This window comes from Eptatretus burgeri, chromosome 6, assembly GCF_056783735.1.
Source record: "Eptatretus burgeri isolate ZD-2024b chromosome 6, Ebu_testis_v1, whole genome shotgun sequence".
In the NCBI taxonomy this organism is placed as follows: domain Eukaryota; kingdom Metazoa; phylum Chordata; class Myxini; order Myxiniformes; family Myxinidae; genus Eptatretus; species Eptatretus burgeri.
Window position 1 is genome coordinate 45,777,650 of NC_140966.1, and position 16,792 is coordinate 45,794,441.

The following is a 16,792-nucleotide window of genomic DNA, read 5'->3' on the forward strand; positions in this document are numbered from 1 at the left end:
AGAGAAGAGAGAGAGAGAGAGAGAGAGAGAGAGAGAAGAAGAGAGAGAGAGAGAGAGAAGAAGAGAGAGAGAGAGAGAGAAGAGAGAGAAGAGAGAGAGAGAAGAGAGAGAGAAGAGAGAGAGAAGAGAGAGAGAAGAGAGAGAGAAGAGAGAGAGAAGAGAGAGATGAAGAGAGAGAGAGAGAGAGAAGAAAGAGAGAGAGAGAGAGAAGAAGAGAGAAGAAGAGAGAGAGAAGAAGAAGAGAGAGAAGAAGAGAGAGAAGAAGAGAGAGAAGAAGAGAGAGAAGAAGAGAGAGAAGAAGAGAGAGAAGAAGAGAGAGAGAAGAGAGAGAAGAAGAGAGAGAAGAAGAGAGAGAAGAAGAGAGAGAAGAAGAGAGAGAGAGAAGAGAGAGAAGAAGAGAGAGAAGAAGAGAGAGAGAGAAGAGAGAGAAGAAGAGAGAGAAGAAGAGAGAGAAGAAGAGAGAGAAAAAGAGAGAGAAGAAGAGAGAGAAGAAGAGAGAGAAGAAGAGAGAGAAGAAGAGAGAGAAGAAGAGAGAGAAGAAGAGAGAGAGAGAGAGAGAGAGAGAGAGAGAGAGAGAGAGGAGAGAGAGAGAGAGAGAGAGAGAGAGAGAGAGAGAGAGAGAGAGAGAGAGAGAGAGAGAGAGAGAGAGAGAGAGAGAGAGAGAGAGAGAGAGAGAGAGAGAGAGAGAGAGAGAGAGAGAGAGAGAGAGAGAGAGAGAGAGAGAGAGAGAGAGAGAGAGAGAGAGAGAGAGAGAGAGAGAGAGAGAGAGAGAGAGAGAGAGAGAGAGAGAGAGAGAGAGAGAGAGAGAGAGAGAGAGAGAGAGAGAAGAAGAGAGAGAAGAGAGGAGAGAGGAGAGAGGAGAGAGGAGAGAGAGAGAGAGAGAGAGAGATACGAGGTATGTTCAAAAAGTATCCAACCTTAATTTTTTGTGCGTAAACAAATGAAGCTAGGGAGGAGTGGTTTGGAACACGTATGTAGGCGATCCTAATCCGTAAGCGTGAATAATTTCCCGCCTGCAGAAGCTGTCAGTCGCCGACAGACCGCCGATGAGTGAGGAAGTGTAAGTGAGCGCCGTCGGATTTTCGTTTTTGACAAAATGACAGAAAAACTTTAACAACGCTACGGCATCAAATTTTGTGTAAAGCTTGGCGATTCCCAAGTGGAAACGATCCGCAAGATTCGACAGGCCTTCGGGAACGAAGCAATGGGCACTACACAGATAAGAGTGGTACAACCGCTTCAAAGATGGTTTCACATCAGTGGAAAGTGAAGCACGTTCTGGTAGGCCCTCAACATCCCGAAATGAGATCGTCATTGACCAAGTGAGGACCCTGCTGATGCAGGATCGTTGTATCATGATCAGAGAACTTGCAGACGAGGCGGGCGTCAGCATTGGATCCATTCATTCCATTGTGACTGAGGATTTGGGCTTAAGGAGAATCTCAGCGAAGTTCGTGCCAAAGCTGCTAACGATTGAGCAGAAGGAACTCCGTTTGGAGATCGCACAGGACATGCTGGAGACTGTAAACAGCGATCCCAACTTCTTCAACACAGTGATCACTGGCGATGAGACCACAGTGATCCGTCATTTTTATTTGTCAGAAACTAAAATCCGACGGTGCTCACTTACACTTCCTCACTCATCGGCGGTCTGTCGGCGACTGAGAGCTTCTGCAGGCGGGAAATATTCACGCATACGGATTAGGATCGCCTACATACGTGCACTAAACCACGCCTCCCTAGCTTCATTTGTTTACGCACGAAAAATTAAGGTTGGATATTTTTTGAACACACCTCGTGTATGTGTATAATATATATATATATATATATATATATATATATATATATATATATATATATATATATATATATATATCTCGATCTATATCTCAATCTCTCTCTCTAAAAAATCGGACCCCTGGACCTGTTGCTACTCTGGGCCCGAGCTGAATGTTGTAACCCAAATTTGGAAGCATTCTGATTGGTGCATCTGGAGAAGTCGAAATAGGAGACGGACTGACAGACGGTGCACGACGACGACACCTTATCTAGAATTCTAATAGCTTGGCCAATTTTTAGCTTTTGTGGAATTAGAATTCCAGATTCCAGAATAGAGTCATCATGCACCGTCCGTCTGTCCGTCTCTCATTTCGACTTCTCCAGCCAAACCGCTGGGCCGATGTGGCTGGAACTTGGCAGGAATGTTCCGCTCCTGACTGGTAACGGGGATCGCAAAGCTCGTTCCGGTCACGTGACTTTAAGTAGGTCAAAATGGCGGACTTAGCAAATTCCTTCAAAAATCTTCTTCTCCAGACCCACCAGTTAGAATGCCACCAAAGTTGGATTACAATATTAGGCCAGGACCCAAATAAGCTGCTGGTCCAATGGACCTTTTTAAAAATATACATTTTTTTAATCCACGTCAGTGTTTTGTACAGATCAAATAAATTTCTTTTTCTACCATTTTTCTGACGAAGAAGGGTGGAAAACATGAAACAAATTAATTTTATTCAAGAATGTCAAAAAAAAAAATTCTCCATTAAATAATACCATTGTAAAATACCGGAGTTCCAAAAGTGAAAGAGCTTACACGAATGCTCTTGTATCAAATTTATTTAGCCCACTTGTTACAAGGTTCCAAGGAAAGATTACGTCGATAAAATATACTATTTTCAACCTAAAGTGCACGATGATGGAATACATTTTGTATTATTTCACAATTCCATGAAAATCTGTTTGATCATAACATCTAAATCATGATCATTTATTCTAACTCGTCATTTAACCAAAAAAAAAAAATACATTTTAGAATGAGGCCAAATGAAAAGCACGAGACGACTCAAACCTCCATCGAATCGGCAAACCAAAATCAGGTTCCTTACACGAAACGTAACTTTTTAAACGGGAGCAATCTTCCATGGATGACTGATAAGTGGTTTCGAAAATCTAGTTTACCATTGCTACTTTACAAATTGACAGAGCACCATGTGGGTGTCATAGCAATTTATAGACCAGTCCCTCAGATGGACGTTGCACTGGGAATCCCATCTGCCGGCATTAGTTGGTGGATGTTGAAGATCCCATGGCGTCCTTCGCAAAGAGTAGGCGAGCAATCGCCGGCACCATGAACAAATTACTAATTCCTGTCCGAACCTACAACGAGCATTTCATCAGCAGCACAGCTGCACCTTCAGCCATTGTTGCTACTTGCATCCTTGCGCTGCACACAAAATAAGAAGAAGAAGAAGAAAAAGGACAGGACAATGACTGTCCAACAAAAAGCAAAACCTAAATATTTTGGCATTTTGCACTCAAGCTGAAATGTAACAGGATGAGGCTTGCACAGTAAAGTGCTACAACTCTGATGGAAGGACTTTATAGGGGTTCAAGATGCCCTTGGGATCCATCATATTCTTGAGCCTCCGCATTAAAGCGATCGCATCAGATGACTTGCTGTAGCCAATTGCATGACGCTTGAGGACACCCAATCCATGCTCTGCAGATACACTCCCACGATGCTTTGCAGTCCAGCCATATATAAAATCATTGAGGTCAGAGTGCAATGTGGGGTCAGGTGTGGTCAAAGATATATTTAGGTGGAGGTTTCCATCACCTTGAGGGTTGGAGAGAAAAATAAGGGGAAGGAAAGAAAAGGGTGATCAAGATTGTATATTGTTGTGCAAGAGTGGACGTCATAACAGAATAAACTCAAAAGCATCTCAAAACGCAGAGCACATCCACTTTGTACTCCAACTGAACTTAAGGAGAACAACAGCTAAATAATAAAATAAAAATGGAAGATTTATGACTTCGTGTTCTCCATATTCTCAAAATAAAAGGTTTGTTGCAAATTTGATGACAAAAGCTCAAATGTGGAAAAACGTGATGCCCTGGACAGAACAGACGTAGACAGATGGACAGGAGCAGGTTGTGCACCCAACTGCACCCCAAAAGCAGGACAGTTCCTCAACTGAAATAAGTTGATCTTAACACATCCTCACTTACCTGACCTCATCTGGTCCACAACATTGAGGAACATGACGACGGCAACTTAACCTTACTAGCCACTAACTCAGGACAGTGTTATCCCTCCAGAAATGTAGAAACAGACAGAAACTTCTTTTTATTGTTTCTTTACAGAAGCGAGGCTCGTGGAAGAGTACGATAGTTCCGACAGTGGGACAAACCTCGGGGGAATGAATGAAGATGATAAGAGGAAAGCGAAGAGTAGAGAAAACACTGAAACGAGCAAATACGATGCTTGGGTTAGGAAAGATTAATGTGGCTAATAAAGATCATGGGACAAAGTTGGGGATGACAGGAGATGGCAGTGCACTGCTTGCTTGAATCACCGGAGGGAAGAGCGAGACACAACAGCCTCTGGACAGTGGTTCCATCGATGGGAGATGCGAGGAATAAAATAATTGAAGTGTGCAGTGAGCCTGGATTTTGTGAGTTTAACCAGAGGGGGTTTACTGGAAGAATGCATACATCCTGGACTAGATAGGGAAGGGTGAAGGACAGATATCAGAGAGAGCAACACTGGAGATGTTCAAAAGGTTCTGAGAACTGCATAATTGCTCCCCCCCCCCCCCCAAGCACACCACAACTTCCCTGGTGGTTAAGGCCTAAAATCTAACAACTGAAACCCCACAGGCCGACCTTAAGGACAATTTAACACAATCCCAATCTACTTGAACAAGTCCTCCCCCTCCCCCCCACCCTCCCAGTGGATGTCATCTGTTACCAACTTGGTCAGTTGAACATAAATCCAAATTTGCACCGACCCCACTAATTAATTGCACAGGCTATATACAAAGGCCGTTGCATGGATAGAGGTACACGTCTCGGAGTGAAACCTTTCCCATTACCACGTATCACACACAGCACAGTACATTTCTTTATTGTTCAATACTCTGCAAGGCTATGGATTCCCTTTACCTAAAGTGTGGGCGAGACAGGCAGCTGAGAGATCCTCAATAAAGCGGTGGGGGTGAAACCGTTGTTCAATGCTCATCAGTGCCTGCTTGAGCCATTCTGTCACAATCCAATTTGTCCAGAGTCCTGGTAACAAGCTAAATTCCCGTTGAATCACAGCACACTATCTGTGGAATGTTTATCCACAGATAGTCCACTGTGGTTTCCCAATATTAGTGGATTATCTCTCAATAGATTGTCGCAGACTATTGGGCCTTAACCAAACTTTACTTTCCACTGACCAACACAACTTTCCACAGATGCTCTGGTTGGTTATCCAATGACAGTCTGAGTGACCAAGGTTTGCATGGACCCACATCCATCACCCAGCCGAGCATGGCAGGTCATCATATGCTGAGCTGTCCCAAGCCTCAGAGAGGGTCTGCTAGCCCATTTGCCTGGGAAGATCCTCATGAAGGCCCCCATGGCCCCTGGAGGCACCGCCACCAAGGCACAGCCCCGGAAAGCCTCCTCACTGTGGTTCTCGCACGCATACCCGTTACAGGTGCATGGGAAAGACCCCCGGAGGTCATGACCCTCAACTGATCCGGAGACACCAGGGGATGTGCCATCCCCCCCACCCCCACCTTCCCAGGGTCCAGTTCTGTTGTCCTGAAACTGAAGTTCAGGCTACACCCCCATAGTCATGGAGTGTACTCACACACAATCTATAGCCCCACTTGCAGAAACAGATGTACGTAATCAAACAAAGATGCAAAATTAAAATAAACGGCGATGATGAAGTTCCTCCTTTTAGTTTTGAACAAATATCAGACACCGTTGGAAAACTTATCCAGAACAAGTTCAGATCTCATATCCAACTTGCACTTAAAAAAAATCTTGGTAAACACGGCCTACAAGCACCAACAAACATTCAACTCTTCATGGATTTACAATATTATCCCGGACATATGGAAACAGCGCACAATCATTCCAATTCGAAAACCAAACAAGAATTCGAATGATCATGCCTCTTACCACCCGATGTAGTTACTCTGTCGTACAACCCAAGGACTTCAGCACCTCCTCGTCTCAAATAAACCATAATATTCCTCCAGCTCACCACCGACATGGGTTCAAAACTCGACACCTTTCAACTACTTATCTCACCACCTCAACGGTGAGATACCATAAACCATTTACCATAAACCTTGCTCCATCGACATTAACCAATCGTTCGACACTCGACATAGACACACATCGACACTGATGTAAAATGTTCTCACAACAAACAAGGGCAACAACAACAAACATTGGATTTCAAACGTTCTTTCTGACAGACAAGCACGTGCTACAATCGACACGTTTTCATCAAATAAAAACCTTCCAGACTGTGTCCCGCAAGCAGCCGTGCTTATCCCAGCACTTTCACCTTCTTTCTCCATGACATTCCAGAACCTTCTCCTCATGTGGACAATCCTTACATATGCAGATGACATTTCCATAGCAGCACAAGACCACACCATAAATACAATCACTTGCTTACTCCAATAATACAGCCTGGTGTTAGCTTTGTGGTCAGGGTGGCTGGCTTGGGATCTTCGGGTCCTGAGTTCGAGCCCCGCTGGTGGTCGCTGAATTAACACCAGGTGGGGTTGACTCAGCTTGTCATCCTTCCGAGGTCGGAAAAATGAGTAGCAGTGTGTAGGGGCACAGCATCAGCAGCATAGTCATGCCCCAACAAAATGATCGCTACCTGCCAATCAAGCTGCCATACAAAAAAAAAGAGAAGACTCCAAAAATACAAAACACAATTCCAATTCGAAGGGTACTCGGTGGAGCGCATACCTCTGCCACGTCATGCCTGATCCACGAGAACATATCGGGCCCAATACATTTTTGAAATAACATGTTATTACAGTACTATATCGTTTTTGGCCCTGTCTCTCAATGATGAAGAATCACTGAAAAAAAATTATAGTAGCCGGATCCGGATCCGCATGTTCACCAAAATCTAATCAGTTCGTCCTTGTCACACTGCAACCTGTTCACAAAATTCCATCCAGATCCGTCCACAACTTTGTGAGATATCCTGTACACAGACAAACAGACAGACAGAAAGGGGTGAAAATATAATCTCCTTCACCTTCAGTGGCGGCGGTAACAATGGCTCACACTTAACAGAATGAACATCTCACCAACTAAATCAACAATCACTCTCCTAACCCCGTTCAAATGTAACTCAAACTCCCATCCAACAATCACAACATACAACCAACAACTACCCCGAAATAATCATTGAACCTCAAAATACTTGGAATCACACGTTATCCTCACCTGACCTTCACTAAACACAAATAAACTCGAGCTAAAGCCGACCGAAAACTCAACACACCAAAATCATTAACCAATACCAAGTTTGATTTAAAACAAAAAACAAAAAAAAAATAAAATCCTGAACCCACCATATCCAAAACAAATGTGTTTAAACCTCCAATACAACACAAAGCTCTTTGAGTCATCACTGGCTGCACCCAACTCACCGATAATTATAGATCATCCCCATACCAAAACGAAAATACCTCCATTCCAACACCACCTTGATTCCAGAGGAGCACAACTTCATTGATGCCACTCGGACGCGAGAACACCCGTGTCACCACTCGCAACATAACAATAAAATACCCAACAAACCACACTGTGTGTTCAGACCATTCTACAGTACTGTGAGACAATGCATTCAGCCCAGGTACTGAGGCCTGGCTGTGCCACTGATGTAGTGCCCCTGCAGATTCAATCAGGATTTCTTTGGAATTTGTTGAGTGCAATGATAATTTCACATACTCTGAGTGAAACACACCATGTGATCGAGGACATCCACCAACTAATGATAGTAGACAGGATAAGCTGACGGTTTATAGCTGGATCAAGATTGAGTAAACAACCGACATGGGATGGGTAAATAAAATTAAGTTTTCTGAATATACAATGCTCAGGTCAACACAGATAATAGGTTCAAGAATTTTCCCATCATACACAATCGTAGCCACTGTCTTATGGACTTTGTGTCCAATTCCGATAAGGTAAACTTCTGTTCAACCTCAATTCTGCTTTGGCAACAAGTCCAGATACGATCAGTGCCCTTGTTCCAATCTCCTGCTTCTCCTCTATCAGTTCTATTCAGCCTGCCCTTCTGCTTTGACCACCTGATCGCATCTGCCTGGGGGTCAGCAAACACGAGTCCCACCCTCCAATTATAAACAAAATTCATCATTGCTGCCGATATCAAATCTTTCCTGTTTTCAAAATGCCTGAAATCGGAACAGTTTGGATTCCATCCCAGTCACTCAACTTTGTATATGCTGCTGCTCCTCGCTCAGAAATGGTTAGAGGCCCGAAATGTCAAACAAGAGGTCAAGACCATCTAACTGGATACATCTCAGACATTCGACAGTCTGGCATCCTGCTTTCCTCGCCAAGCGCTGCCTGTGGCATACAACGTCACCTTAATTCCTGGATTTCTGACTTCCTCATCTCATGCAGTTAACGGAATGCGAGCAATCAGAACCTCGCTCCTCTCCTGTCTCGGTGGAGGCTGGAGTGCCCTAAGGCAGTATTTGGCCAAGTTTTATTCCTCATCCATATAAACGACTTCTCAAATGCTCTGAAATATCCTCTTTACCGTTTTGCACACAAATCCACACTGTGTTGTACAGAACCCCCATCCCACTGCAGGCTAAATACAACCTCTGTCACTCTGCTGGTACAGAAATGATGAGATGCTGATCTGTTATGATGAAACATGTCCTTCAATCCTTTCATCGCTTATCGGCGAATCAACGGGTCCAGCAGCTGAGGAGGTGTGCAGCATTGGGATTCCCATGTATGGAATATTTGTGAACGTCTTTACAGCTGTGGAGGAACTCTGGGAAGGGATTGAAACAGCAAAGGGCTTACCTTGCGCAGCCTTTCATTATTGCTTTATGCTGCTTTCTTCAGCGAGAAAAGCATGGGAGGAGTCAATGTATCTATATACTCCTGGCCACCTGGGGTAATTGATTAGGTGAGAGCTTATTGTTTATTCCCCCCATTCATGGGTGAGAGATGTGAGTGAGTGTTTTTCATGTATGTGTGTGTATACATATATATATATATATATATATATATATATATATATATATATATATATATATATATATATATATATATATATATATATATATTATTGCAGCCATGGGTACCGAGACACCAACTTGTCACTCAGGGGGATTAATCCCCGGTTGTCCTCAGTCGAGCCGGACCTGGGACCACCGCTCACAATTAACGTTGTGGTGCGGTGGGTTGTTTTAGAACCACGAGTTCCAGTGTCCACCGTCTAATTATGCCATTTAACTAGAGGTCATGTGGTTACCTGAGTGGGGAGCGTTCCCTCGGCAAAGCACCAATATTATCTTGATTAGATTTTAATTGGGGCGGCCGAGCGTTTTAACCGCTGGTGCGTGCCGACTATTTTTGCTCAAATCTGTGGTAATTATCTCCCAGTCTATCTCGGTTCGAACAATGCTTAACCAATGGAATGAAAGGACAAGCACGGACAGGTTGCAAATCGACAAATAATTTATTAATAATAAAAATAATAAATAAAAATAACTTTTTATTGTCTGAGGTAAATAAATGAATTAATTTCAAAGCAAAATTAATCAAAATGCCAGGAAAGAGACAAAGAGCAGATGCTTATCGGGGGTTGAGTTACTTACAGCTCAACACAGACAAGGGTACCCAACACATCATTCGGGGGGGGGGGGGGTTGGGAAGAATTGTCTCGCTCACCAGAAAGTTGTCCGTGAAGTGAAAACGTCCTGAAATATGTGCGTGCGTGTCACATCCGTCGCCAGCACCCAGCCTTGCCGTGCACCCTCTCGCGAACAGCCTTGAACGCCATTCGACATCTGGAGGGCACCAAGATCGTCTGTCGCAGGTTTAGACCCTGGTGTTGTTGGTGACCGACCCGTGCCTCACTTGTTGGCGGCATTGCTCACACCCACACGCGCACCACACACTCGCTTGCACGCTTCCTCTCTGATTCGCTTATTCCCTCACGTGCTTCAACTCTTGCTTTCTTTCTTGTTCTCTTCTCCCTCCTCTTTCTCTCGCCCTTTCACTTCTCTCGCCTCCGCTTTACTCCCAGAACGGACCTCCAATACGTTTTATATCTGCGGGCCGTTTAGGCGGCGCAGTGTCTGCCCCACTTGCGTACGGTTACCATGACGACTCGTGCACTCTCAAAAAAGGCGGGCATCGGCGCTCGTGAAAGAACGTTGCTGAGGAAATATAATGGTGGGCGTCAGAGCTCGTGAAAGAAATGTGTGTAAACGTGTCTGTCATAGAAAAAAAGCTTCCTATAAGAGAGGGGATCACACACACACACACACACACACACACACACACACACACACACACACACACACACACACACACACACACACACACACACACACCCCGACAGCCTCATTAGCATAAGCACACCATTTCCCCATTCAAACTGCACCATTCCCCAACGGACGTTTCACCTCAGACCCTCACTGTACTCACCACAATGCTCCAACCTTAATACAAATCACAACAGTTACAAGTAACCGACGCTGGACCTCCTCGCCACAACCACTTCAACGTCCTTACCACAAACACCATAGCGTTTCAGCCACCTCACCACAAATGCAACGAAGCACCGTGACCACAGTCGGCACCCCAGACGCTCACTGCAATCCTTTGGGATGCCAAAGAATAGAAGACATGATGGAGCCTAAGGGTCAGAACATATTGGCATGTAGCTCGAAGCGCAAGTAAGCGCCGGGGTTTGATCAACATTGTCTGGGTCGCCCTGGCGCTCCACAACATAGCGACCCTCATTTGGAGTCCAGTGTATGCTCATGGCCAGAGAGCATTCCCAAAAACCCTCGGCCCATGTTAATCTCGGTGCTCTGTTGCGTGGCCAATTTTGGAGGTAAACGAGGTCATTTTCGGCTTCGGAGTCTGGCGTGGCTGGCTACTTCTCGGGGAGCCATCTGCACACCAATATGCATGCTCGAATATGCCTCCATGGCATTTTGATTAAATTTGCTCGCTCCTCCTTCGCCCAGACTCTTTAAAATAGCTGCAAAACAGCCGAAGTCAAAAGAGGTCTACCGGGGAGGAGGGGGCGGGGTACCCCCAAAAATAGGTGTTTGCTTTCTTCTCAGAAACTGCACACACAATTCCTAAGAAACTCAACTACAATCTTCATCACCCGTGATGTACCAAAGTTTGTTCACGGTATTAAAAAATAATAATAATAAAAAAAATATAAAAAATCCGTAGGTATTTACTTTCTTCTCCATTATATATTTGGTGGGTCATCCATGCTTCCCAGTGGTTCCCTGGTTATCTCATCCAGCCGCTACCAGGTGAGCACCCAGGGGTATTGCCCCTCTGTTTACTGACATTATTTGACTCTTCATAATCAAAAATTAATTACGAGTTGAAGAGTTTTACTGAACAAGAACAATTCCTTTGAACAATTTTCAAACTTGAAAGATCTGTGTTGACCAAGGTTACTGCTCTTACATGTGATGCACTTCCTCCTCTCAAATTTCCACAAGTGATTCTCCGTGAAGTGCTGCAATCAGTGACTGGTCAGCAGAGCACCAGTCTTTCATTTTTTTGGGGGGGAGCAAAACTGCATCACAATGATTTTAGATCATCGAGTTGAAGTGATCTCATGAGGCCTGTAAAAGATTCCCACAACTTTCTGCAGAAAATAATTGAATAAGGCCAGTTATGGGATAAACTTAAAAGCATGCATCGATGAGGGGTTGAAGGAAGGTGGAGCACCTTACCCAAGTGACCATATCCCAGAGTGTTCTTGATCCTGTCAGCAAATCGTTGCCGTGTTGCAGTGACAATGTCGTACATCATATTGATGGAGACGCAGATATCGTACTTTATCACGTGACCATCACGGAGGATAGCCTCGGGGATGCGCTCTCGATACGCCCATAAAGTCTGCGGTATGTTGAGGAAAGAGTTGGTTGTGAAGAGCAGGACAAGAAATGACATCAAAACAGATCCGGGTATAATAGATCAGTCCTCAACCCACCTTCACTTTTCCAGGTGTAGTAGCAATTGTACCATCAGCCACATGTCCTTCCTCCATCACCTCCTCAAAAAAAGCTGAGATCTTCTCATTGTCTTCGTGGCTGTCTGAATCCACCATTTCCACAACAACATAGAAAGGAAATTCACCTGAATGGGTAAAAACAGGAAAACCATAATGCTCAATTCTTGAGGAAGATTTGATTTCAGAACATTACTACATAGGGGCCGTTCAAAAATTACATAGCGTGTGGGGGCGGAGGGTGGACTATGTGTCCACGCCTTACAGGGTGCTACAGGTGGTGAGGGGTGGTTCCAGTGCCATTACGGAATGCTAAATAAATCAATGATAACTTTGTTCCAGGTACCCTTTATTTAAAGATGCAAGTACTCAACACATTAATGGTGAAAGCAAATTGCTTCATTTCAATTCCTTCATGGCTTTTTCCACAGACACAATCTCATTTGCAAATGAAAGCAATTGAACATATTTAGATACGATTGTATCACTCTGTTTGCCGAGTGTTGGCTTAATGGTTCTGGTGGTGAGCTTGGAATCCAAGGATCCTGAGTTCAAATCCCACTCGGCTGTTGAATTAATACCAGGTGGGGTTGGCTCTGCCTGTCATCCTTCTGAGGTCGGCAAAATGAGTGCCAGCTTGCTGGTAACCTGTGTCGGAGTGGCGACCCGTCCAGGATTGTGTCCGATAGCCAAGGAGACTGCTTAGGCAGCACCAACACACTGCATAGAGTATGGTACCAATGGATGGATGGATGGATATCACTCTGTGATTCGTCCGATGACGTCATGACAGATTCCGACTGCTGCCTGGTTTAATTGATGGTACACTGTACCGCCTATACTTTGTAAAATATAGTTCGAGGTAACTAAAATATAATCATGGGATAAATAGCATCCCAGGATTAAGGTATGACATAAGGGGAGGAGGGGAGGGTGTCTTCACTCAGTGTTACGTAATATTTTAGGGGGTGTCTGTTGAAGCGTTATAGCGTGTGGGTGTCAGATTTCTTTTTTCATGACCATCACTGGAGGTCACTAATGAATGGAGGTATCTATTAACACTCATTCATGCGAGTTGTAGCAATTGATACATCCTAGTGGAAGGAAGCAGGAGTGATTTAATACTGGCTCCTGACTGGGTGAGAGCACTGGAGGCTCTCTGTGCACAGCAAATGGCTGCAAACACATTTTTCTTTCAGGAAAGGCCAGGCATATCAACAAGATAAATTTTCTCTAAACTCAATCTGGGAAAACTGGTCATTGTTGCATTGGGTGTTTTGCAACATTTGTGTAACTTTCAATGTCAGGTCTGATGGACAGGACAGGTCAGGTATGGGAGCATGCGCCGGAGCAGCGTGTCACTGCGTCCACGTTGTGCTGGTACTCCAGGGGTCTATGTCTGGCCATCCCCCAGGCAAATGCCTGGGCCATCCCCATGAGATACCGATCAACCTGCTGCAACCACGAGACACGTGGTCGGCCCGTTGGCCTCCTCCACTCAGTCGGCTCCCTTGCTGAGAGAATCTGGTGAGCACGATCAGCGGCAGGAAAATAAGCTACAAGTCCATGAAGTCACAGCTGATCCTTACAGACGAAACAGGCCACAAATCTCATCTGAGTTTCTCTCAGCAACCGCTCGTTGGACACAAAGTCTGACGAGCGATAGCCAAGGATTCTCCGAAGAGACCTGGAACCGAAGGAGTTAAGTCTCTGTCCTAGATTCCCAAGTCAGAGTCCAAGTCTCACAACCGAAGAGCAGGACTGGAAGCACGAAGGATCTGAAGACGAGGACTTTCGTCCTCCTGCACAGGTCAAGACAGCGCCACACCCTTTGATCCAGTGAATCCATGACTACGCAGGCCCAACATAGACGTCCATTTACCTCTGGCTCTCAGTCAGTAGAGACATGAATATCACTGTCAAGGTAAGTGAATCTCTCAGTGACCTCAACATCCTCACCACAAACAGACACAGACAGGACAGCAGCATCCAAGATGTCATTGAAAGCCTGGATCTTAGTTTTGACTCAATAAACCCATAATCCCAGCAGCTCCGACTCCTCATTCAGCACCTCAAGGGCCCCCAAAAGGGTTTCTAAAGTCTCTGCAAAGATGACTGCAAAATCAAGGTCCGAGATCTTGACATTCCCAAATGATGCACCGCAGCTTGATCTCTCTGACTTCATCCCCAGAATCCAATCCATACAAGTGCTGAAAAGTGTGGGGGCCAGTACACACACCTGACGAACTCCAGTAACAACTGGAAATAAGTCAGAGATGGTACCACCACATCTCACAGCACTCTTAGTACCAGAGTATAGTTCAGAAATCAGATTGATCAGTTTTGGTGGCACCCCACGAAGACCAAGAATCCTCCAGAGGGCATCCCGATTCACTGAATCAAACGCTTCACAGAGATCAATATAAGCTGCAAGCAGCCCGTCGAAACTCTCATCTGCGTTCGGTGAGAACCTGAAAAGCAAGAATACGGTCAATCGTTGACATCTTTGGTGTAAAGCCTGACTGCTCTAGACAGTGGTGTTGAAGCAGATGGTGACGAACCTTCTCAATAATTATCCGAGCAAAGACCTTGCTCAGCACTGAGAGCAGCGTCACCCCTCGGTAGTTGTTGCAGTTCTGGCGATCACCCTTCCCTTTCCAGAGAGGGACAACAAGGCCCCTCTTCCAGTCAGTTGGGATGATGCCTGTGTTCCAAACAGAGCACAGAACTGCATGCAACGACACGAGTGCAGCATTTCCACCAGCCTTGAGAAGTGCAGCATGGATGCCACAGATCCCAGGAGGTTTACCCCATTTCAACAGGCTCACCGCAGCCCGTGTTTCCACAAACGAAGGTGGATCACAGTTGATTGGAGGGTCAGCAATAGGACGAGTGACACCCCTGACATCCAACTCAACAACTGGTGAGTCAGCCTGGTAAAGTAACCAGCACAGCGAGATTTCTCTTCGGTCTCCTCTGTCAAAGGCCCACCACCCTCCGCTCTAACTGCATTACACAGAGGGATGGGCTTGGACGAACGCAATGCACGAATTCCCCTGTAAGCAGGACGAGAATCACTTGACCACAGGTGATGCTCTACCCCCTCAAAGATTCCTCACACATAGGCCTCCTTGTCCACACACAGTGTACGTACAGTTTAACGCCTCAGCTCCCTGAACAGTTCAGCTCTGCCATTAAGCCTGGCCCTGCAACTCTGGTCAATGGTATCCAGTGTCCCTTGAGAGACAATATTCTTCTTTGCCCGATGGTGAGTTCCAAGACATCCACCGGCAACATCAAGGATGGTAGTCGTAAAGGCACGCCACAACTCTTCAGGATTTCCTGAAGCACCCAGACCCCCTAAATTCCCACTCAGCCTACTCGCAAACTCCTCAGCTACCCTTTCATCCTTGAGCTTGCCAATATCCAGCCTAGGCTGGGATGGTACCATTCTCCCGGATTTAAGTTGCAACTTCAGAGTTGCAACAACAAGCCTGTGGTCGGTATTGAGGAACTGAGCACCCTGGTATATGCTGCAGTTCTGGTTCATCCTCCCAGAGACCACCAATAAGCACATGGTCAATCTCCTTTGCCACACCGCCAGCATTGAAATACCAAGTCCAGCGATGAGCCTGTGGGCACAAACTATGAGCCAGCCACCTGAAGTCCACGACTTCTTTCAACGTCAAGGAACTTCGTGTCGTTCTGGTTCACAGTTCCAGACAAACACATGTCGCATAACCATCCCTATCAGTTCCAATTGATGCATTGAAATCCCCCAAGATTAAAAGGGTATCTCGCCTGGGGCACTGATCAACCACAGACTCGAGCGCGGCATAAAATGCATCCTTCATGGTGAGATCACTCGCCTCAGTCGAAGCATATTCAGCGACCAGGGAAATGACACCCAAGGAGTGACGAATCCTTCGTCTCATGATACGCCCATTGACCGGTGTTACCTCAACTGTCATGGGAGACAGCTTATTGGACACTACAGCAACTCCTTGATCATGGTAATCATAAGAGTGACCAGACCAAGAGTAGGTGTAACCGCCCGCCATGACCTCGCCACTACCGGTGTCTGAACCTCAACAGTGCTGCAATACCGATGTTCGAACAGTGGAGCTCAGATGATAACAGAGGCAGGTGATCATCCTCTCTTAGGGATATGATATTCCAGGCACCCACCCAAATGGACCGTCTCAGGTTAACCCAAGGAGACTGCTGTCTGGTGGACGACGCCAAAGCACCACTCTGCCACACTCCACTGCAATGTCACCCAGGAAGTTTACCCCGTGCTTTTCCTCCTTTCAAAGAATGGGGGTCCCGAAGGCTTTGCCACAATCCCGTTATCCAGTGAGTTGCTTTGCGAAGGGCAGCAGCGCAGGAGGTACTCCCACGGAGTGGGTTTTCAGTTTTCTTTGCATTTCTGGGTTTTGCGAAATGAAGTGTTTTATGGTGACCGGAATACAAATCCTGCCACCATCCTAAATTTTTTTACAAAGTCACCCAACTGCAGGAGGACATCTGCAGACACAGTTGGGCATTAGATACAGATGGCCATTTGCTCACAGGGAGCTCCTCTGCCCTTTGACAGGTTTTGTTTTTAATCCTGCTGGGTGTCCATATCCAAACACCCTCCTCACCAGGAAACCTGGTGGGGGAGACGGTGTAGTCACCGACAACCCGACCATGAAACAGGTTAGTACAGGTTTACATGGT

General features: G+C 45.7%; 1 protein-coding gene across 4 annotated transcripts in view; it reads right to left on the reverse strand.

Moving 5' to 3' along the window:
• Positions 1 to 2,598: 2,598 nt before the first annotated feature.
• Positions 2,599 to 16,792, reverse strand: part of D2HGDH (D-2-hydroxyglutarate dehydrogenase) — a 55,592-nt gene continuing 41,398 nt past the window's right edge. For all 4 annotated transcript variants that reach the window (XM_085884816.1, XM_085884817.1, XM_085884815.1 and 1 more), the window contains exons 8-10: positions 12,053 to 12,198; positions 11,793 to 11,958; positions 2,599 to 3,613 (exon numbers count right to left, since the gene is read on the reverse strand). In XM_085884816.1, the coding sequence (XP_085740942.1) occupies positions 3,354 to 3,613; positions 11,793 to 11,958; positions 12,053 to 12,198 (572 nt within the window). In that variant the 3' untranslated portion in view covers positions 2,599 to 3,353. The remainder of the gene's footprint in view (positions 3,614 to 11,792; positions 11,959 to 12,052; positions 12,199 to 16,792) is intronic.